This window comes from Triticum urartu, chromosome 3, assembly GCF_003073215.2.
Source record: "Triticum urartu cultivar G1812 chromosome 3, Tu2.1, whole genome shotgun sequence".
In the NCBI taxonomy this organism is placed as follows: domain Eukaryota; kingdom Viridiplantae; phylum Streptophyta; class Magnoliopsida; order Poales; family Poaceae; genus Triticum; species Triticum urartu.
In genome coordinates, this window is record NC_053024.1 from 164,200,489 (window position 1) to 164,222,932 (window position 22,444).

The 22,444-nt window shown below is 44.0% G+C and overlaps 1 protein-coding gene across 1 annotated transcript; it reads right to left on the reverse strand.

Annotated features, from left to right (window-relative positions):
- Nucleotides 1-7,780: 7,780 nt before the first annotated feature.
- Nucleotides 7,781-22,437, reverse strand: LOC125546752 (magnesium transporter MRS2-B-like). The gene is made up of 5 exons (XM_048710897.1): nt 22,411-22,437; nt 8,734-9,074; nt 8,548-8,611; nt 7,977-8,045; nt 7,781-7,813 (listed from the first exon to the last, which is right to left on the reverse strand). The coding sequence occupies exons 1-5, from the start codon at nt 22,435-22,437 to the stop codon at nt 7,781-7,783; spliced, it is 534 nt and encodes a 177-aa protein (XP_048566854.1).
- Between the last annotated feature and the right edge of the window lie 7 nt (nt 22,438-22,444).

Consider the following 22,444-nt stretch of genomic DNA (forward strand, 5'->3'; position numbering starts at 1 on the left):
CACTTTTAACCATTTTGAATGTTGTTATCATGATGCGAATGGCATTTGCAAGTTTTATGCAATTTTTGAAAAGGTTGACATGAACATACTATGAAGTATTTGTCATCGTGGCACAAAGAAAGGGTGCCACGGCGACGAATCCGAAAATGATGCCACGGCACCATATCGGTTCCGGTAGCTCACGGGGACACCGGTGCAAAAGGAAAAGTGATAGGAGTGTGTCATGCAAGGATGGTGGGGTGCTCCCGGATACCGGGTCCCCATGGGTTAGCGGCAAAAGAGGAGGACCGAGCAAGTGACAACTCGGACATGGTGCAGACAACGGGTGCATCTCATACAACACATGCAAACGTTCTTGGATGGTCGTCTCGGGGTTATACGTTAGAAGCGTGCGTTATCGGAGGGGTTCAAGTTCAAAGCGGTGTAGGGGAAGTAGACGTTCTCGGGACGCCGAGGGAAGTAGTGGTTCATGTCCGTAGATGTTCGGGGTCACGACATGGAACTTGACGTCCACGGGGTCTCCAACGATGGTCGTGGTACATGTTCCGTAGACGTTAGGGCGGCGTAGTGGTACACGTTTTGGAGGGGAAGTAGAGGTTCTCGTTTCGTAGTCGTTCGGGGTCGCCGATAGTTGTACACGGTCGTTGTTGGACTTGACGGATCCGATGCCTCCGGACGTAGTGGTACACGTTCATTTTTCAGAGAGGTACTTGGTGTTCTGCTACCCGGGTTTTCGGCGCGGTCGTTGTACACATGACGTTGGGGTACTAGTCACATCATCGGTTGTAGTGGTACATGAGGGTCTTGACGAATCCGAAGGGTACTTGACGGGTCCGATCTTGGCGTCCCAACGAGGATGACAGATGTATGGGGTGCAAGTTATGCCAAGGTGGAATTTGGTAGCAAGCATGGAGGCTTCGGGGCTGCGTCTTGGCGATCCAACGACATCATGGCCTCAAGGTTGCACAGCCAAGTCGAGCAGCGACACTACACAATATCAGGCAGAGCCATGGCCTCACCTTGCATCCCAGATGGCCAGCTCGGGGTGTTCGAGGCCGTGCGGCAAGGCGATGAGGACAAGGCACGTCGGGGCAGCAGTGCAGAAGGTGCATAGGCGAGGATTAAGCAGGGAGGTGGCCGGGGTGCCTTGGCGCAACGGAGGTGGAGCAGAGGAGGACAGTGGCGTCGCGCTTGCTGGATGGAGCAGGGGTGGCGAAGCGGGCAGAGCAGCGGTGCTCGTGCTTAGCGGCGGGGCAGCGAATTCGCGGCGTAGACGGAAGCAGAGGGCGACGCGAGGTAGGGGCGCCGGAGTTGGCCTCCAGTGGCGGCGCGGGAGGCCCGGCGCGGCGTCCTGGTGAGGCAATGGCGCGGAGGAGGGCCGACGAGGGGGCGCGATGGAGCTCCACGGGCTTGCTCCGGCGGATATGCTTGAGCGGGGGCGAACGCAGAGGAGAGGAAGGAGCGGTCGTCGACCCGCTGGGCTCCGGTGGCGTGGTTCACCGAGGACGAGGTGGAGGTCGGGTGCTGGCGCGCGGAGGGAGATGGGGATCGAGCGCGAGGAGAGGGAGAGATCGAGAGGGAGATGGGATCGAAGGAAACGGGCAGGAGGGAGATGGCGGCGCGAGGGGAAGGTATCGAGGGAGAAGGGAGTCGGGCTCCCTGGGTCTAGGGTTGCGGCACTAGTGGGCTGCATGCAAGGGTTAGGTGGGCCTAAAGGGCCGGCCTAGCATAGGTTGTAGCTGGGCTGGGCTCTCTCTCTCTCACTCTAAAGAACAACAAAAAAACAGAGAAGAAAAACAAGAAAGAAAGAAAGAAAAGAAGATGGTAGGAGAAAGAATATATTCTCAAACTCATAAAAATGAGTCTAAACAAAGAAAATAGGAGTGGGCATGGATGCAAGATTTAGATTCAAACTCATTTGAATTAAATTCAAATGGGTGAATAGGAAGTGGAGGTTTGGAAGGTCCAAAATGTTCGGTTTTTTAGAGGAACCTCGATAAAAGAGATACATAATTGTGGACAAGATTTGAAGGTCAAACTCGAAGTGGAAATAGGCATGCGGATTATTTTTGCACGTGTGTTATGGTGAATATCAAATTAAAGAAATATTGAATATAGCTCCCTACTATCGGGAGGATAGGTTATAAAGAGAAACCACCATGTGAGTTCCCTCGATTTAAATGGATCAAAGATCCATGCCATTTATTTAGTTGAGTTAAGAAAAAGAAATGTCATGATGGCATGATGACATGATGCAAAGCACACGATGCAATGATGAATGCAACAGACGAAACAAAACACACAACGAAACCCGGAAACCCTGGAAGGCATCTGAAGCTCCGGTCTTGGGGCGTTACAACACTCCACCACTATGAGAGGATCTCGACCCGAGATCCAGGATGGCACCGGAGGGAAACGGAAGAGGAAGAGAAAAGGTAAAACTAAGTTGCTTCTTTGACAAACGATTGAAACCATGAACCTTGAGAGGTTGAACAAATTCGAGAAAAGAATACAACGAAGATGAACAAAGTTGAAAACACTCCGTTAGACAAGAGGAAGAAGAAACATAGTAGAACCTTGTAGGTTGAAAGACATAAGAAAAGGGTTGCAATGGACAAAAGTAAATGCAAGCACTCCGGTAGAAACGAGAAGTACAAGGAACGATAAGGATCAATTATGACCACACTCCGGTTAAAACAAGATAGAGAGGGAAAAAAGAATGGTATAATTTGGGCAGCACTCCGATTGAAAATGGAAGGAATTGAACATGAACTTGACAAGATGAGAGGATACTTGACGAAATGAACAACACATTGCCTCCGGAACTATTGAAAGAATGGCACAATGGATAAGAAAGATTTCAGACAACACTCCGGTTGAGAAAAGGAGGTAAAACTTGATAAGATGAGAGAACTGGAATGAAAACACGACACTCCGGTTGAATGGATAAACAAAGGAAAGAACATGATCTTCACAATACGAAATGATGAGTGAAGAGAGCATCATCACAATGCCTCCGGAAGAAATGAAAGAATGCAATGAAAAGAACGGAGAAGAAAACAACATGTTCTACCTCAAATGAATTTGAGAGAGCATCCTTAAAAATAAGGATTGAATGGAGTTGTTGGTAAATCAACAACAAAAAGAACAGGCTTGTTGAGGGCTTATGGAAAACATCTCAAAAAAACTTGAGGTGAAAACCTGCCACAAACGAAAAAAATTGCTTGCTTGAGAGTGACAGAGAGATGAAAACATCTTTCATCGCGAGAATAGGAGGAAACATGGATCATCGATAAACACCATAAATAGGAACATTCCTTAGGGAAGGTTTTAGGTGAAATATAACCCAAGATAACTCCAATGAAGAGATTGATGGATTTAAGATATCTCATTCTTGACAACATGTGAATCATGAAACATGAACTCAAATTATGAAGAATGACGTAGAACCACCTCAAATGATACGGTAGAAAGAATTGCACTTCGGAATGCCATATTAAGAATACTTGAGCTCCTTTGAAAAAATCTTGATCAGCACTTCGAGAAGGAATTAAATCCTTGCTGAACCATCATGTAGCGCCTCCATGAAGAACTCCGGTAATAAAAGGATGATCAAGATGGAAGGAAAGAGAAGTTGAAAACACAAGGCGAAACCTTGCGATGATTTGATGGATCTCCGTGATAATTAGAGCTTGGAACTCCGAGAAAGAAAATGTGAACAAAAGAAGGTCAAGAATTTATTCATCATGAACAAACTCCTAAGGAAGGAATTTATCACTTGGATGAAACACGAATAAGAATTATGTTATGCGTATCCTTCACCAATTTAATTGATGACAAACAAACGGATTTGTCATACTACTTATTCTCGTTGAAAAGGATTAAGAGGGATATAGCATAAACTAGAGAAGATCTTCACTGAACCACCGGTAGGATTGAAACAACGAATAAATTGATATGACAACGAAGGAAAAGAAAACTTGAATGGACCACCGTAAGAACTGAAAAAGAACGAAGAAAAGATAACAAAACACCGGGAAGAATTAGCAAATGAACGAAGATGCTTGAGAGAATTTAGATACATGAGAACAAAGAGATCACGAGCTGATAAGGCAATACTTGAATGATGCACCGGTAAGATTTGGAGAATGATAGCTGAAAGCTGAGAATGAATAAATCTTCTGAAATGACGGGCTCCGGGAAATCAAACTGAAAAGACTCCTGAATTGCGCCGGATTGGTGGAAAGAATTCTCACAATTGAAAACAATTATGAGAGAATGGCAATAAGCTAGAACCATGAATCTTTGAGGGAAACGGATAAGATTTGAGAGAAACTCTTCTTCGTCTTCAAAATCTGAAAATGACAACGAGAAACACCACCATGAATTATTTAGACACCCCAGAAGAATCAAAAGCAAAGAGGTTGAGCCAACTATGAAAAGAATTTGAAAGATCTTGGAGAAATACATATGACTGATGATAATTCATTCTTACATCAAACTTTGAGATGAATTTGAAAAGCTCCGGGAGAATAGAAGAGCCAGGTAAGATCCTGGGAAAAGACCTATGGGTTAGGGCCCACTTAAAAGAAACACCGTTGAAAAGATTTAAAAGAGATATTGCACCGGTTGAATTAAATGGCTTGAATGAGATAACAACCTCGAAATAGGTTGAACGGATCTTGAATAATTAGACGAGCCTTTTGAGATATCTTGAATAGCGAGAAATGGATGATTAAGAGGTGCACCAGCAAGAGAAGACATTTGAAACAAGGAAAAGGCATGTGATCAACACAGAAAGCTTGAATTGAATCCACCAGAGAAGAAAAGAATGAAGAATGATGAACGAGTAGAGCATCTTCAAGAGAACCACCGTGTAAGAACATTGATTGAAAAGAATGGAGACTCTTCACATCCATAAAATGGATAATGAATTAAGAAAACTGAGTCCTTGAAGAAAAGGGGTGGGAGGGCGGGAAAACAAAGGAAATTTGGGACGGATTAAACAACACCATTGAGAAGACTTGAGTTGATCTTGCGGATGTTGAAAAATATTGGATCCACTAGAAGAGAAGCACACCGGTTGAAAAAAAAGGAATTAACATGACAATCTCGATTATCATGAAGGATTAGTATTCACATCAGAGTATGAGAACACCATCTAGGAGAGGTATGGAATCAACATTTGACTTCGAAGCAACTCGAATACCACAACTGAAAACAAAAACAAAGGATTGGCTTGAAAAAAATAAGCCGAAACAAACATATGATAGAGATTTCGTCCGAAGTTTTCGTGGTGGGGCCTACACGGGCTCGATCGTACAACACCATCATGTACAAGGCAATGCACATGACATACGAAGCGTCCCTGAGTCAGCATAGCCAAGGACTCTTTAAGACACAACGAGACCACTGTAAAACCAACCGTGGATAGTCTGACCACTAGACGTCGAACCCCAATTTCATATCATACATCTTTCGGAAAGATATCCTATGATGTACTTGAATTCCCACTTATAAACTCCCAAAATTTTCCGGTTATGCAATCAGGTGTTGGGGATACAGGGGAAGCATAATATCTCACCGAAACTAACAAATCCTACATCGAGCTGTATCCATCCTTCAACACATAATCAAGAAACCTTCAGAAATCATTTACCTCAACCTTCGAAAAGCATCCGTTATACGAGTTATGGCAATACTCCCGAACTCCCACCCTAGTACTGGGTGGCGTCGACACTACAAGAAATATGTCAACTTGTGACCACCACTATTGGTCACTGAATGGTCACAAATTTTCATTTGTGACCCTTTTGTGACCAAAAACATAATGTCAAAAGATGGCCATCATAAACTGACTATAGCGACCTTTCTTCTGGAATGGTCGTAGACGTTTATGACCAAAATACGTCTACTGTGGCGTTTTGGTCACTAGCAACCTCCCCAGGCCACGTAGGCATCCAGCGTGGCAATCTGATGTGGCACAAGATTCAGCCCGGTCCAATTCGGTGTTTATATGGGCCGAGCCCATTAATTCAGCCTTTTTAGTATTTATTTTTTCTGTAAGTTACACGGGCCAAGCCCATTTCAGCCTTTTATTTATTTCTAGGCTAGGGCCTTTTAACATTGTTTGGGCCATTATATTTTGGAGCTGGTTCCACTTGTCATCTTCTCACACATTGGGCCCACTTGACAGAAAATTCAAAACTGCTTAGATTATTTTCATAAGTGAATCCCACAAGTTAGGTTTCCATTCCACACGTTTTCAAATCACTTACATAATCAATATTTCAAACAGAACAGTACAAACGTAGTTCATCAAATAAAACTAACTAAGTCTACTACAATCTGTATATAGTTATTACAACCCAGATATGCCTACTATTACAATATTACAATATTTACATTCTATTACAATCAAACAGAAGAGACGACTCTTTGCTAAGTAGAGCTATATGGTTTCGAACTCCAAATTTTGTAGAATTGGAGCTCCTGAACACAAAGACAAACATCATTAGAGATTAGAGTGTACACATTCTGGCATATCCTTGAAGGAACAATTCTCATAATAGGAATACAAGAGAGGGCTGTTGATTTTGATGAGAACTAAATCAGAGAACTACTAATGCTATTCTGTTATAATTCAAACGGTACATAAAACTAACCACCAATCCAGTGCAAAAAATTGCATGTACAGATCCAAAAAAATGTATCATCTATTCAGCTGTGAATGTACAGGTTTGTGTTTTAAGAAAATAGTGTATATACAGATCCAACCCAAATAAACTTTAAACAATTTTGTTATTTCCTGTGAATTTACAATACTTCTCTATGCTTTTTGCAGAAAACCACTTGGCCTCTTGAGAACAAATGACAGGGTGCAACATAAGATTTATCCATCATGCTGATATTATCAGCCATGGAGTAAGTATCCTACAAGTAGCAGATAGTGAACCTAGGCACGCAGAAGCTTGAACTGAAGTAAACATAGAAAAGAATCTGACCATACTAAACATGCATGTGGGAAGAATGAAATTTGAATCCCATGGTAACTCTTTGTCTAGCTTGTACTCCTCACAAATGTTTCTACATAATTTTTATAACATTCATCATACAATGCAAAACTCCATCCTACTTCCAAAGCAACATTCCTAGAGTTGAACCTCAGGATGGTTATACACGTTGTGAGGCGACGCCAACACGAAAAGAGCAGAACAACTGAAAGGAAATCAGGCTGCACATAGTACCTGGTGCTGGGGGTGGCACGGTGGTGATGGCTCGGCACATGGCGCCGCACACGCTGGGCGCCCTGACGGGTAGGCCAGCACCCGTCGGCAACGGTGGCACATGATCTGGCTCTGGATACCCGCAATCGAAGCAGATAAGAAAGAGGAGCAACGGCGTAACGGGCAAGGCATTCGAGGTTGCGTCAACACAGTACCATCAATCAACAAAATCTACCAAAACTAAATCTGATCGTCTGTCTGACCAACGACCCGACATCGCTGGCCATACCCCGCGGCCAACACTATCCAAAAACTATCAGCACACATGCAGCAGGCAAAAACAGAATCCAAGAGGGCATGCAATCAATTAATATAACACAATCATATATGTTTATGCTCTTGTTCAGAGTACTACAGACTGACCCCAAAACAAAGCATCACAGCAAAGTACTTCAACATGAGATATGATGCATCATGAACATTATGTGGCAAATCATTACCAGAAAAGGGGACAGAAGACTAAATACTCATGGAACTAGCTGCGTAATAGGTGGCTAGTCGAAACCAAACAGGTTCCCAAGCCATTTCTAGAAAATATATTAGCTTATCATACAGGTTCAGACACAAGCAAGGTAACCATCAGAGATAGAACGAATCACAAATAAACCAATCATGGAAACTAACTAAACGGTTGTATTCATCCTTGTATATATGCCAACTGATCAATCGAGTGGCATCAACAGTATGTACCTTTGCCTGCACAAGTAAGTATCTCTGCTTCATTACTAGGATAATGGCATCATCCAGAATGTTGTAAATCTGTTGAATTTTTGCATATGCAGGCAGCAGCCCCAACTCAACATTAACCTAGCAAAATCTGTTTGAATTTTTGCATGTGCGATCTATTGGCTTGTATTGCCATCAGCAGCAGAACAACTCAACTTAACCCAGCCTTGTTTAAGTGACTAATATAAATGTGAAAACTAGGATAATGGCATCATCCACAATGTTGTAAATAAAATGGCAAGCCACCAAAATGACAAATAGGAAGTAAGCTACATGAACTAGCCCTCCTGCCACCCACACGTGCATCCACCAAAATTATAAGGTTGTTCATACAAGGATTTACAGAAGGTGAATTTTCAGTGTGTGCAATCACAGATCATCTGCCATTGAATGGACAACTAGACCACCCACGCATTATTGTGCAATTGGCATCAGAGAGGAACTATTCAGTACCATATTAGTATCACCACATGTTATGTTAAGAAGATAAATGCTAAGTGGAGGAGCACTACAACTGGTAAGAGAAGCCACCCACCTTGGGGGTCCTCTCGAAGGCGGAGACGATGGCCTGCCAGTCCTCGGGCCGCGACTCCACCACCCTGCGGAATATATTGTGATTTTAGATGGGTGGAACGCAGGGGTGTGGAGTATATACAGTGACTAATAATAATCATGGGATCATTGTACCATGACTAATAATAATCACGACTGAAGTATTTACAGTGATTTCAGAGGGGGCAACCTAAGGAGGCTGTGGAGCGCGTGGATGGTGTTGGTACCTGGGCAGGCGTCGAGGAAGGAGCAGGCGACCTCGAGGGCGAGCTCGAGGGTGCGGAACTCGAAGAGGAGCTCGTCGCCCTCGGCGCGCTGGAGGAGGCGGCGCTGCAGCTCGGTGGCGTACTGGAAGACGTAGTTGTCGAGGGAGTTGAGGAGGAGCACCTCGTCGGCGGTGATGACGCAACGGATCTGCTTGAGGTTGACGACGATGGCGCGCTCACGGCCGAGGACGATGGAGGGGTAGACGAAGAGCGGGTCAAGGAGGCGGAGGTCGCGGGCGGCGTGCTAGGGCTAGGCTAGGGCTAGGCGGTAGATCTGGTCGAGGCCGTCTGGGTGGAGAGGCAGGGGGCGAGGTGTGGGCGGTAGAACCCTAGGACGACAACCACGACGGGTGGGGGCGGCGAGGTCAGGGCGGTGGAGTGCCTAGGGTGGTGGAAGGGAGGGGCGGCGGGGGAGGAATCGGGAGATGGGGACGAGGGAGGAAGGGTGCAATGGCGGCGAGATCGGGAGGGAGGCGGCGACGGTGAGGAGATGGGGACAAGGGAGGAAGGGTCGATCTGAGCTAGGGTTTGGGCTGTGGGTGGGGCTATCTTTTTTCCTTTTTTCTGTAGATAGATGGATGGATGGATGGATGGGCGCCATGTCATCGATCCGTGGGAAGAGTCCTGATTGGTTCGAAAAACCAGTGATTTAAAAAAGTGTCTAAGTACTAAAAATAGAGGGATTTTGTGAAGTAGCTATCAAAAATATTTTGCAAAATGGCACCACACAAATTTTCACTAGAGTTAGACCACATTTTATGGATAAGGACCAATTTCTATGCATTTTTGATCTTTCTAGCTATTTTTAATCATTTTCCGAGTGCCCAAAATGACTTTTTTGTGAAGGACCTACCATATATTAGTTGCAAAATTGTACCAAATCAATTTTCTAAAATACTATGACATATTTAATGCACAATTGACCAAATGGTTGGGTGTACAAAGTTTTGATCCACCTCTCATGAAAAAGACAAATTTCCGCCGATTCAGGTGGAAGCGGGTCAAATTTAAACTGTAGCTGTCTTGTACTTTGCTCTTTATTTTTTCCAAAAATCATTTCTAGGTACATAAGTATCTATTTAATCAGAGAAACACCAAAAAAATTCCAAGATTCAACCACTAGCTAGGAACGGTCATTCCCGCCGTTTTGACCGCATTTTGAAACGGGCATAAAAAATTCAAAAAAATTCAACAAATCGGGAAACCTTCGCATTGTGTCATCATATGTGGCCAAGTTCCTAGGAAAAATAACAAACTTGTAATACGGCAATTATTTTAAAAAAAGTGTTCTCAGAAACGAGCTAACACGTGTGGAGATCAGTGGCTTTCAAGCCAAATGATCAAACTTATGGCCACATTCATGGCATAGTTTGTTGAAATGATCTCATATTGTGCACAAGGGTGCATGTTGGAATTCCAAACAATGTTGCCTAAGGGAGTTTTCATTTTCTTTGCATGAAAAATTCATTTTCCATTTTTCGAGTGCCCGAAATGAGTTTTTTTTGTGAAGGACCTACCATATATTTGTTGCGAAATTGGACCAAATCAATTTTCTAAAATACTAGGCCATGTTTAATGCACAATTGACCAAATGGTTGGGTGTGAAAAGTTTTGATCCACCTCTGGTGAAAAAGATAAATTCTCGTCGATTCCGCTGGAAGCGGGTCAAATTTGAACTGTAGCTACCTCGTAGTTTGCTCTTCATTTTTTACAAAAATCATTTCTAGGTACATAAGTATCTATTCAATCAGAGAAACACCAAAAAAATTCCAAGATTCAACCGCTTGCTAGGAATGGTCAAGCCCGCCGTTTTGACCACATTTTGAAACGGGCATAAAAAATTCAAAAAAAATAAAAAAATTGGAAAACCTTCGCATTGTGTCATTATAAATGACCAAGTTTCCGGGAAAAATAATAAAATTGTAATACGATAATTATTTTAAAAAAGTGTTCTCAAAAATGAGCTATCATGTGTGAAGATTCATGGCTTTCAAGCCAAATGATCAATCTTATGGCCACATTCATGGCATAGTTTGTTCAAATGATCTCATATTGTGCACAAGGGTGCATATTGGAATGGAAAACAATGTTGCCTAAGGAAGTTTTCATTTTCGTTGGACGAAAAAACCATTTTCCATTTTTCGAGTGCCCGAAAGGAGGTTTTTTTGTGAAGGAACTACCAAATAATTGTTGCAAAATTGGACCAAATAATTTTTATAAAATACTAGGCCATATTTAATGCACAATTGAGAAAATGGTTGGGTGTAAAATTTTTTGATCCACCTCTCGTGAAAAAGACAAATTTCCACCGATTCAGCTAGAAGCGGGTCAAATTTGAACTGCAGCTGCCTCATAGTTTGCTATTTATTTTTTCCAAAAATCATTTCTAGTTACATAAGGACCTATTTAATCATAAATACATGGTTTGGTGGCGATACGTCGAGGTTTGGGCGGTGGCCGAGGGCCCCAACTCTAGAGCGCGTAAACTCGCATGCCCGTCACGTGGTCACCGCGTGACCGTAATGTTGCCATGTGTTCTGGGCGGCCTAGGAATGTCTAGTGGGTTGGGCCCTCCCCAGGTTGGTGCTAGGAAGAAAATTACAACATAAGATTATCACGAGGAGACCGATCGATGCTCAAACATGAATTAGCAGCCAAGTGTTTGATTAGCGGTACGGGAAATTCACATGGCCAATGGGCGTGAGTTTTGTCTGAGGATGATCATCTACTAAGGAGAATGTATTCACAAATTTTTAGCTCAAAAGGAGGATCCTAGGTGGTGCTTGCTTTGCAAAGTACCACGCTGGAAAAAAATATGAATGTTGAAGCTGGGCTCAAAATAATGAATGGATTGAGCTGAAATTTTGTGGAGGATGGTTATTTGGGCATAGGAAAGAATTATAGAAAATTGATACCATTTGGACATGCCAAAGTAGTACTTCCTTCACAATGCTCTTCTATGGACGGAAACTTGGGAAAACTAGTGAGAGAGATTGGATGAATGAAATGAGCTCAAAATTGGTGTAGGTAAGTTACTTAGGTATGGTCATGCGCTGGTAAATGTTCAGATCATTTGGGTAAGCCTAGCTAGTACTTACTTCACAAAGCTTCTCTCTAGGTAGAAACTTTGGAAATTTCCCGAGAAAGATTTACTAGAAAAATTGAGCTGAATATTATCATGTGGCAATGTTTTGGGTATGGAAGAGTGCCCGAAAAGTTTGAGGGTAATAGGAGGGGTCTATATAACACTTGCTTTGCAACGTGCCAATTTGGCCATAACATATAAATTGAACCTGGGCTCACATAGATGATTTGACTGAGCTGCAATTTGGAGGAGGGTGATAATTTGGGCATATGAAGGAACTGTATAAATTTCATGTCATTTAGAGATATAAAAATGGTACTTCCTTCACAATGCTTCTAGGTGGACAAAAACTTTGGAAATTTGCCAAGGAAGATTTTCTAGGAAAATGGAGCTGAATTTTGTCACGCGGTAATGATTTGGATAGGAAAGAGTGCCCAAAAATTCCTAGGGCAATCAAGAATATATAAATAGCACTTCCTTCATAAAGTGTTGTTGTGAACATAATAGGAAAATGAATATTGTTGAATTAGTTTTGAACTAGGCAAGGAAGTATTTTTACATATTTGATGAAGATATGACCCAAAGAATTTATGAGATTTTTTTGGGAATTTTGGGAATGATAGAAATATAGGTTGCTTCACAACCTAGGGCAAAAACTGCCACATGGACATGACACATAGGCAAAACTGATGAGATGGTGCCTAGTCATCACAACCCACCACAATCTACAAGGCTATGACCATCTATATTGGTCATGATCAGCTAGAAATAAGGCAGCGGACTAGCACTGTTTGCTTTGTGACCATTTCGTGTAATGAAATTATGACCTTTCTGACCAAAATGGTCGCAATGGTTTAGGGTTTGGAGCCCCCTGAACAGCTTTTGACCAATTGGTCTAAAATGGTCATAGATTTATGACCAATTCTTCGAGGGTCACTGACAGAAGGTCATAAGTTGACATATTTCTTGTAGTGCGAGGTTATCTCACCAACAACTGCATAAAAGAGATTTTCGATGTCGGCGAAACTCAGGTATTACAGAACTGCAACGATAAAATTGTGACGACAACACCTCGGAGCTCAACTCCCCGGACACTACCACAACCTCTAAATGTCAGGAGGCACCAAGAACAATGTTCTCGTCACAAAACCATCGGAACGATTCCAAGATACCCGCGTGATCCTAAAAAAAATTTAGTGAAATTTGAGAAGAGAAGAGTCAAAACTCTACATTAGGATGCCTCACCAGAGCGACGAAGGGACTGAGGAGTAAAAAGAATCCTACTCTCTGATATATATAATCCTAAAAGACTCAAAACATTTTTCTAGACTCAACAACGCCAACGATTCGATCAAGCAGGGGGGCTCCTAAGTCGGGGAAGGCTCTGATTACGAACTTGTAACACCCTCGATGCGGCTATATTCCCACGTGTCGAAGCACGACTTAGAGGCATAACCGCATTGAAGGCAAAGTCGCAAGAGAGGTAATCTTCACACAACCCATGTAATGAATAAGGAAAGGGATACATAGTTGGCTTACAATCGCCACTTCACACCATACATGAATATAACATTACATCATCCAGATACAATCAAGGTCCGACTATGGAACCAAAATAAAAGAAGACTACCCCTAATGCTACAGATCCCCGATCGCCCCAACTGGGCTCCACTACTGATCAACTGGAAAATGGAACAACATAACGAACACGAACTTCATTGAGCTCCTCCTTGAGCTTGGTTGCATCACCTGCACGATATCATCGGCACCTGCAAGCCGGTTTTGGAAGTATCTGTGAGTCACGGGGACTCAGCAATCTCACACCCTCGCGATCAAAACTATTTAAGCTTATAGGAAGGGTAAAAGGTATGAGGTGGAGCTGCAGCAAGCACTAGCATATATGGTGGCTAACATACGCAAATGAAAGTGAGAAGAGAAGGCAAGGCACAGTCGAGAAACTATGATCAAGAAGTGATCCAAGACTACTTACGTCAAGCATAACTCCAACACCGTGTTCACTTCCCGAACTCCGCCGGAAAGAGACCATCACGGTTACACACGCGGTTGATGCATTTTAATTAAGATAAGTTTCAGGTTTTCTACAACCGGACATTAACAAATTCCCATCTGCCCATAACCGCGTGCACGGCTTTTGAAAGTTTAAATCCCTGCAGGGGTGTCCCAACTTAGCCCATCACAAGCTCTCACGGCCAATGAAGGATATTCCTTCTCCCAGGAAGACCCGATCAGGCTCGGGATCCCGGTTACATGACATTTCGACAATGGTAAAACAAGACCAGCAAAGCCACCCAGATGTGCCGACAAATCCCGATAGGAGCTGCACATATGTCATTCTCAAGGCACACCGGATTGGCGCTCCGTACAGCTAAAACCAAACCTTGAGTTTCCCCGAGGGGGCGCTGCAAAGGGCTCTAGTTTGGACCAACACTCAGAGGAGCACTGGCCCGGGGGTTTAAATAAAGATGACCCTTGAGTTGGCCGACCCAAGGAAAAGAAAAGGCTAGGTGGCAAATGGTAAAACCAATGTTGGGCCTTGCTGGAGGAGTTTTATTCAAGGCGAACTGTCAAGGGGTTCCCATTATAACCCAACCGCGTAAGGAACGCAAAATCAAGGAACATAACACCGGTATGACGGAAACTAGGGCGGCAAGAGTAGAACAAAACACCAGGCATAAGGCCGAGCCTTCCACCCTTTACCAAGTATATAGATGCATTAATTAAATGATTTTTGAAGGTTGAGGTAAATGATTTCCGAAGGTTTCTTGATTATGTGTTGAAGGATGGATACAACTCGATGTAGGATTTGTTAGTTTGGGTGAGATATTATGCTTCCCTTGTATCCCCAACACCTGATTGCATAACTGGAAAATTTTGGGAGTTTATAAGTGGGAATTTAAGTATATCGTAGGATATCTTTCCGACAGATGTATGATATGAAATTGGGGTTCGACGTCTAGTGGTCCGACTATCCACGGTTGGTTTTACAGTGGTCTCGTTGTGTCTTAAAGAGTCCTTGGCTATGCTGACTCGGGGACGCTTCATATTGTTGGGGAACGTAGTGATTTCAAAATTTTCCCTACGCACACGCAAGATCATGATGATGCATAGCAACGAGAGGGGAGAGTGTTGTCTACGTACCCTCGTAGACCGGAAGCGGAAGCGTTAGCACAACGCGGTTGATGTAGTCGTACGTCTTCACGACCCGACCGATCAAGCACCGAAACTACGGCACCTCCGAGTTCTAGCACACGTTCAGCTCGATGACGATCCCCGGACTCCAATCCAGCAAAGTGTCGGGGAAGAGTTCCATTAGCATGACAGCGTGGTGACGATCTTGATGTTCTACCGTTGCAGGGCTTCGCCTAAGCACCGCTACAATATTATCAAGGATTATGGTGGAGGGGGGCACCGCACACGGCTAAGAGAACGATCATGAAGATCAACTTGTGTGTCTATGGGGTGCCTCTTGGCCACGTATATAAAGGAGTGGAGGAGGGGGGAGAGGGCCGGCCCCTATGGCGCGCCCTGGAGGAGTCCTACTCCCACCAGGAGTAGGATTCCCCCCTTCCAAGTAGTAGGAGTAGGAGTCAAGGCAAGGGAAGGGAGAAGAGAAGGAAGGAGGGGGCGCTGCCCCTCCCCCTAGTCCAATTCGGACTAGGCCTTGGGGGGGGGCGCCCAACCTCTCCTCTCTCTTTCCCCTAAAGCCCAATAAGGCCCATATACTCCCCGGCGAATTCCCGTAACTCTCCGGTACTCCGAAAAACACCCGAATCACTCGGAACCTTTCCGATGTCCGAATATAGTCGTCCAATATATCGATCTTTATGTCTCGACCATTTCGAGACTCCTCGTCATGTCCCCGATCTCATCTGGGACTCCGAACTCCTTCGGTACATCAAAACTCATAAAATCATAATATAACTGTCATCGAAACCTTAAGCGTTCGGACCCTACGGGTTCGAGAACAATGTAGACATGACCGAGACACGTCTCCGGTCAATAACCAATACCGGAACTTGGATGCTCATATTGGCTCCCACATATTCTACGAAGATCTTTATCGGTCAGACCGCATAACAACATACGTTGTTCCCTTTGTCATCGGTATGTTACTTGCCCGAGATTTGATCGTCGGTATCTCAATACCTAGTTCAATCTCGTTACCGGCAAGTCTATTTACTCGTTCCGTAATACATCATCCCGCAACTAACTTATTAGTTGCAGTGCTTGCAATGCTTATGTGATGTGCATTACCGAGAGGGCCCAGAGATACCTCTCCGACAATCGGAGTGACAAATCCTAATCTCGAAATACGCCAACCCAGCAAGTACCTTCGGAGACACCTGTAGAGCACCTTTATAATCACCCAGTTACGTTGTGACATTTGGTGGCACACAAAGTGTTCCTCCGGTAAACGGGAGTTGCGTAATCTCATAGTCATAGGAACATGTATAAGTCATGAAGAAAGCAATAGCAACAAACTAAATGATCAAGTGCTATGCTAACGGAATGGTTCAAGTCAATCACATCATTCTCTAATGATGTGACCCCATTAATCAAATGACAATTCATGTCTATGGCTAGGAAACTTAACCATCTTTGATTCAACGAGCTAGTCAAGTAGAGGCATACTAGTGACATACTGTTTGTCTATGTATTCACACATGTATTATGTTTCCGGTTAATACAATTCTAGCATGAATAATAAACATTTATCATGATATAAGGAAATAAATAATAACTTTATTATTGCCTCTAGGGCATATTTCCTTCACGTATGTCATGTGCATTGCCTTGTACATGATGGTGTTGTACGATCGAGCCCGTGTAGGCCCCACCACGAAAACTTCAGACGAAATCTCTATCATATGTTTGTTTCGGCTTATTTTTTCAAGCCAATCCTTTGTTTTTGTTTTCAGTTGTGGTATTCGAGTTGCTTCGAAGTCAAATGTTGATTCCATACCTCTCCTAGATGGTGTTCTCATACTCCGATGTGAATACTAATCCTTCATGATAATCGAGATTGTCATGTTAATTCCTTTTTTTCAACCGGTGTGCTTCTCTTCTAGTGGATCCAATCTTTTTCAACATCCGCAAGATCAACTCAAGTCTTCTCAACGGTGTTGTTTAATCCGTCCCAAATTGCCTTTGTTTTCCCGCCCTCCCACCCCTTTTCTTCAAGGACTCAGGTTTCTTAATTTGTTATCCATTTTATGGAAGTGAAGTCTCTCCAATCTTTTCAATCAATGTTCTTACATGGTGGTTCTCTTGAAGATGCTCTACTCGTTCGTCATTCTTCATTCTTTTCTTCTCCGGTAGATTCAATTCAAGCTTTCTGTGTTGATCACATGCCTTTTCCTTGTTTCAAATGTCTTCTCTTGCCGGTGCACCTCTTAATCATCCATTTCTCGCTATTCAATTGTTACGGAGAAAAGAAGATGGCAGGAGAAAGAATATATTCTCAAACTCATAAAAATGAGTCTAAACCAAGAAAATAGGAGTGGGCATGGATGCAAGGTTTATATTCAAACTCATTTGAATTAAATTCAAATGGGTGAATAGGAAGTGGAGGTTTGGAAGGTCCAAAATGTTCTTTATTTTAGAGGAACCTCGATAAAAGAGATACAGAATTGTGGACATGAATTGAAGGTCAAACTCGAAGTGGAAATAGGCATGAGGATTATTTTTGCACGTGTGTTATGGTGAATATCAAATTAAAGAAATATTGAATATAGCTCCCTACTATCGGGAGGATAGGTTATAAAGAGAAACCACCATGTGAGTTCCCTCGATTTAAATGGATCAAAGATCCATGCCATTTATTTAGTTGAGTTAAGAAAAAGAAATGACATGATAGCATGATGACATGATGCAAAGCACACGATGCAAAGATGAATGCAACAGATGAAACAAAACACACAACGAAACCCGAAAATCCTGGAAGGCATCTAAAGCTCCGGTCTTGGGGCGTTACAATCTCATACGACGCGTGTGTGCGAGGGCGTTGGCTAACTGGTCCAGAGCGATCACACTAGCTATGTTACTGAACCCGTGTGATCGATCCCTTGCTGTTTACTAAACCCGAGAAATTCATTCGCTGCTGACTGAACCCGATCGCGATTCTTTCGCTACTGCTGCTAACTGAACCCGAGCGATCGATCACTGTTGCTGCTTACTGAAGTCGATCGAGTCCCCGTGCGAGACGTAGCCAGCCGGTGTTGGGTTGCCTCTCGATGAACAGTGACCATTGCTACCATGCGCGCGGTACGTAGAATGAGTCGAGACGTGGTGAGTCGAGCTGGTTGGTTGGCTTTGGATGAACAGTTCCTGGTGGGGGTTGGATGAACAAGACTTGTGGTAGTAGGCGATTGCCGCTGGATGAACATGACCCCGAGGAGGCCGCCACATCCCAGCCGGTTGGGGCTGGATGAACAGGACCCCATGGAGGCTCTATGAACAGTAGCCGGTGGAGCCTGAAGGACGACAGTGGATGAACAGTACCCCATGGAGGCTGGAGCGAGAGGCAGTAGCTAGACGATGGATGACCAGTAGCATGTGGAGTCCTGTTTTAAGGTATGCCAAACCCCTCACGATGAACAGGACCCCGTTTTGACCGTAGGTGCTCGAAGTGAAGTATGTTTCCTTCGTTTTGCGGTACGCTAGACCCCTCTCGATCAACAGGACCCCGTTTCGACTTTGGGTGCTCGAACAAAAGTCCGTTTCCTTCGTTTTGCGGCATGCTGGACCCCTCCAGATCAACAGGGCCCCGTTTCAACCGTACGTGGTCGAATAAAAGGTCGTTTCCTCTGTTTTGCGGTACGTCAGACCGTGTTTCGGCTGTTCTGTCCAAGCCAGTTGGCTCCCAATGAACAACACTCGTTTCGACCTAGTGGCTTCGCTCCCGATGAACATGATGTGTTCCGACCCAGTCGCTTGGCTCCCGATGAACACGGCATTGTTTCCTCTGTTCTGACCCAGCCAGTTGGCTGCTGATGAACGGGTGGCCGTTGCTGTCATCCGTTGCCTATCCATGTACATGAGCCTTGGCCGTACGTATGCACGAGTACATGTTCGAGACCCCGGCCGTATGTACGTATGTGCCTGTATTTTTTGCAGCATGGTTGTACGTACATGTACTCAATTTAGGCGGGACTGCATGGACTGCTCCATAGGGGCCGGACTGTACTATGACAACGCTACATACACATTCGCGACCAGACAGACAATGCTACGTACGCTTCGACCGGGTTGGTCCCAGCTGTTAGGGAGGATAAGGAGGCACTTCTTTGCATGCGAAGATATAGCTGGTGGGTCCCAGCTGTCAGGGGGAGGAATCATTTTTTTGCGCGTAATAAGGAGGCACTTCCTTGCATCCGAAGATGTAGCTGGTGGGTTCAGCTGTCAGCGTCACCATGTACAGTCGTCTTCCGATGTTTTTCATTCGTTGACCACGCCGCGCCAAGAGCACCAAGGCGGCGGATGACGACGAGGCTAGGAAGCGGACGACGTAGAGACGGATAACACCCGACAGCGAATGCCCACGTGGAGGGGAGTACAAGGGTTGACTGGTTCGGCTGTGGTGTGAGGCTGCCGTCACCGGAGAATAACATGAGGTGTGGGTGAGTAGAGAGATGGCATGGCCAGCGGTGGCAGCACAACCGGCCATGGGAGGTAGGAGCAGGTGGTCCCGCCGGCGCTGGTTTGGGCGGCTGGAGCACGAAGATCAGAGGTTGAAGAAGCAACATGGCCGTTGGATCAACATCCAATGGTCATTGCTAATAGAATCATTTGTTGACTAGGTTGACAAAACCCCGCGTACACGTCAACTTAGTAGGCCCACGAGTCAGCCACCAAATTTGGTGGGTCCCACCTAGCAGCGGGAGGAATCATTTTTCTTGCGCGGAATAAGGAGGCACTTCCTTGTGTGCGAAGATGTAGCTGGTGGGTCTCAGCTGTCAGGTGGAGGAAACCTTTTTCCCCGTGTAATAAGGAGGCACTTCCTTGCGTGCGAAGATGTAGCTGGTGGGTCCTAGCTGTCAGGAGGTGCAATCATTTCTGTTGCGTGATAAGGAGGCACTTCCTTGCGTGCGGCCATGGACCACGTGGGACCCTACAGTCAGCCTCTCCACTTTATAATACTTTACAACCCGTTTGCTAATTCTTAAGGATTTTTTTGGAGCCCATATTCTTTTTGTAGCATTACAACCCATATTCTGGCCACGGTTAAAAAATACAACGAAACTTTGCATATTTAAATCCGGTCCAAACTTTTTTAATCTCGAAATTTCAAGTCACATTCAAACTAATTTGAAAAATAAATTTATATTAGTTTAAAATCCAACTTAATTTCCCCCGCAAAAACAATCAATGAAATTTAAAATCATGAAATCCTAAAAAAACAATTTGAAACTAATTGCCAGTTTGTTGTGTTTTTAAAATTTACAACCCATTTCTTACTACTTATAGCCCATTTTCTAGGCAAGCGAATAGATCCGTCGTCGTCTTGAAAGATTTGCAGCCCAATAGGCCTCAGTTGGGTATTCTGTAAAAAAATAGAACTGGGCTCGCCATTTTCGGAAAGAAAATAAAAACAACTGGGCTTGTCATGTGGTAAACATAAAATAAAACCCTAGGCTAGACAGGCCACATCCCTCGCACAACCCCTTTGATACCTTGCTCTGTCTCTAAAACTAAATAACAACTGCGTGACCTGCTGGGTCCCTGGTATCAGCCGCTCGTTGTGTAATTCTCTCGTTTATTGACTATACATTGACAATGGCGTGGGACCCAGATGTCAAACCATTAGGAGGAAGCTTCTTTTGGCTTGTACTAACAAGGAAGTTGCTTGCGTACTGCCATGACTCTGGTGGGTCCCTACTGTCATCCTCTGACTATGCTAGACGGCGGCGCACCATGCACGGTGAGTGAACCAAGGCGAAGGACGACAATGAAGCCTCAGACGGGAACGAACATGAGCCGTGGAAGATGCGGCAATGTGGTCGCAGGTGGAGGGGAGTATGAGGGTTGACTGGTTCGGGTACGGCCGGGTGCGGGTTGGGGCTGACATTGTCGGAGAATTACAAGACGTATCGGGGAATAGAGGGGATGGACTAGCCAACATTTGAGCGTATGATATGGCCGGAGGCGCAACCAGCCGTGTGAGGCGGGAGCAGGCAGGACCGATGGCATAGTTTGGTTTGGACAGCTGGAGGAAGAAGACAAGAGACAGAAGAAACACGTCAGATGTTGGATTTCAATCCAACGGCTGGTAGGCAGAATCATTTGTCGACTAAGTCAACACCACCTTGGATAGGCTTTTTCCTCATGGGTCCCAAATGTCAGAATTCAAATCTGTCATGGCCATGCAGCCTTTCTTATGAAGAATTATAGCATATTTGGTGTGCTAGCCCAAAATAAGTTTGTGGGTGCTGGCGGGCGCTAAGCACTTGGGTTCTGTAATGCACAATAAGCTCAAGCAGCGACGAGAGTGATGTTATTTGCCTTGGTTGGGATTTGTTACAATATTTCTCTCTTTAATTAAGGAAATGGCAAGCCATTTGCCTTGTTTTAAAGAAAATATGATAGTCACAGCCAAGTTGAAAAGGGAAACAACATCTAACTCAAGCTTACAACTGGTACAAAATCCCAAGGATTAATTGTTCATCAGGTCTAGACAAAACCCAAACTAAACATGGCAATAACATCTAACCCAACCATTGTTTTTGGCAGTCACAAACAAATGGATCGGTCTAATCCATAAAATCAACATCATGTGCCAAAAGGTTTACTGGAATATGACCGCTAGTTGTTGTAAATAGAAGCCGAGCGCATTCAGAAGCCCATTTGTCTACCTGAAACTTCTTTTTTTGCTGTTCAACGTATCCATCCGTGAGAAATTTCTTGTTGAAAAACTTAAGCCTCATTGACAATAGTAACCTCACATTCAACAGGAAGAATGTGACCAAGCTTCTATTTGCCTAGTTGGATGCATATCCTTCCATCGTTATTGTCCTTAAACAAATGTCATGAGAACTGAAAAAATCCTGGTGCTTATTACGCCACTGATTCATTATATGTTTTTCTCCATGTGTTAGTGCCTACGTAGACATGAAGATTGAAAATAGTGAAGGTCTAAAAAAAGAGTATGTCGAAAGAGCGACAGCTGAACGGTAAGTCTAGTACAATATATATGGGCTTTCAATGTGCATGAAATAATCACCATTATATACAAATTCTCTAGACATGGAAAGCATGGCATCAAGCCAATAATTGTGTTCAGATCAATACTAAACCTGATATATAAGATCTTGACAGAGTCCAACACCATTGGTAGGCTATCGATGATCGAACTCTTTATTGAGCATATAACATAATATTAGTATCCAAAGCATACTCCAAGATGATATAAAACTTATGCGCATAAATGAAAAATGCAGGTTATGATTACAAAAGTGTAGATGATAATATACAATACCTGAATAAGTGTGGAGCCAAACACCATCTTGTGA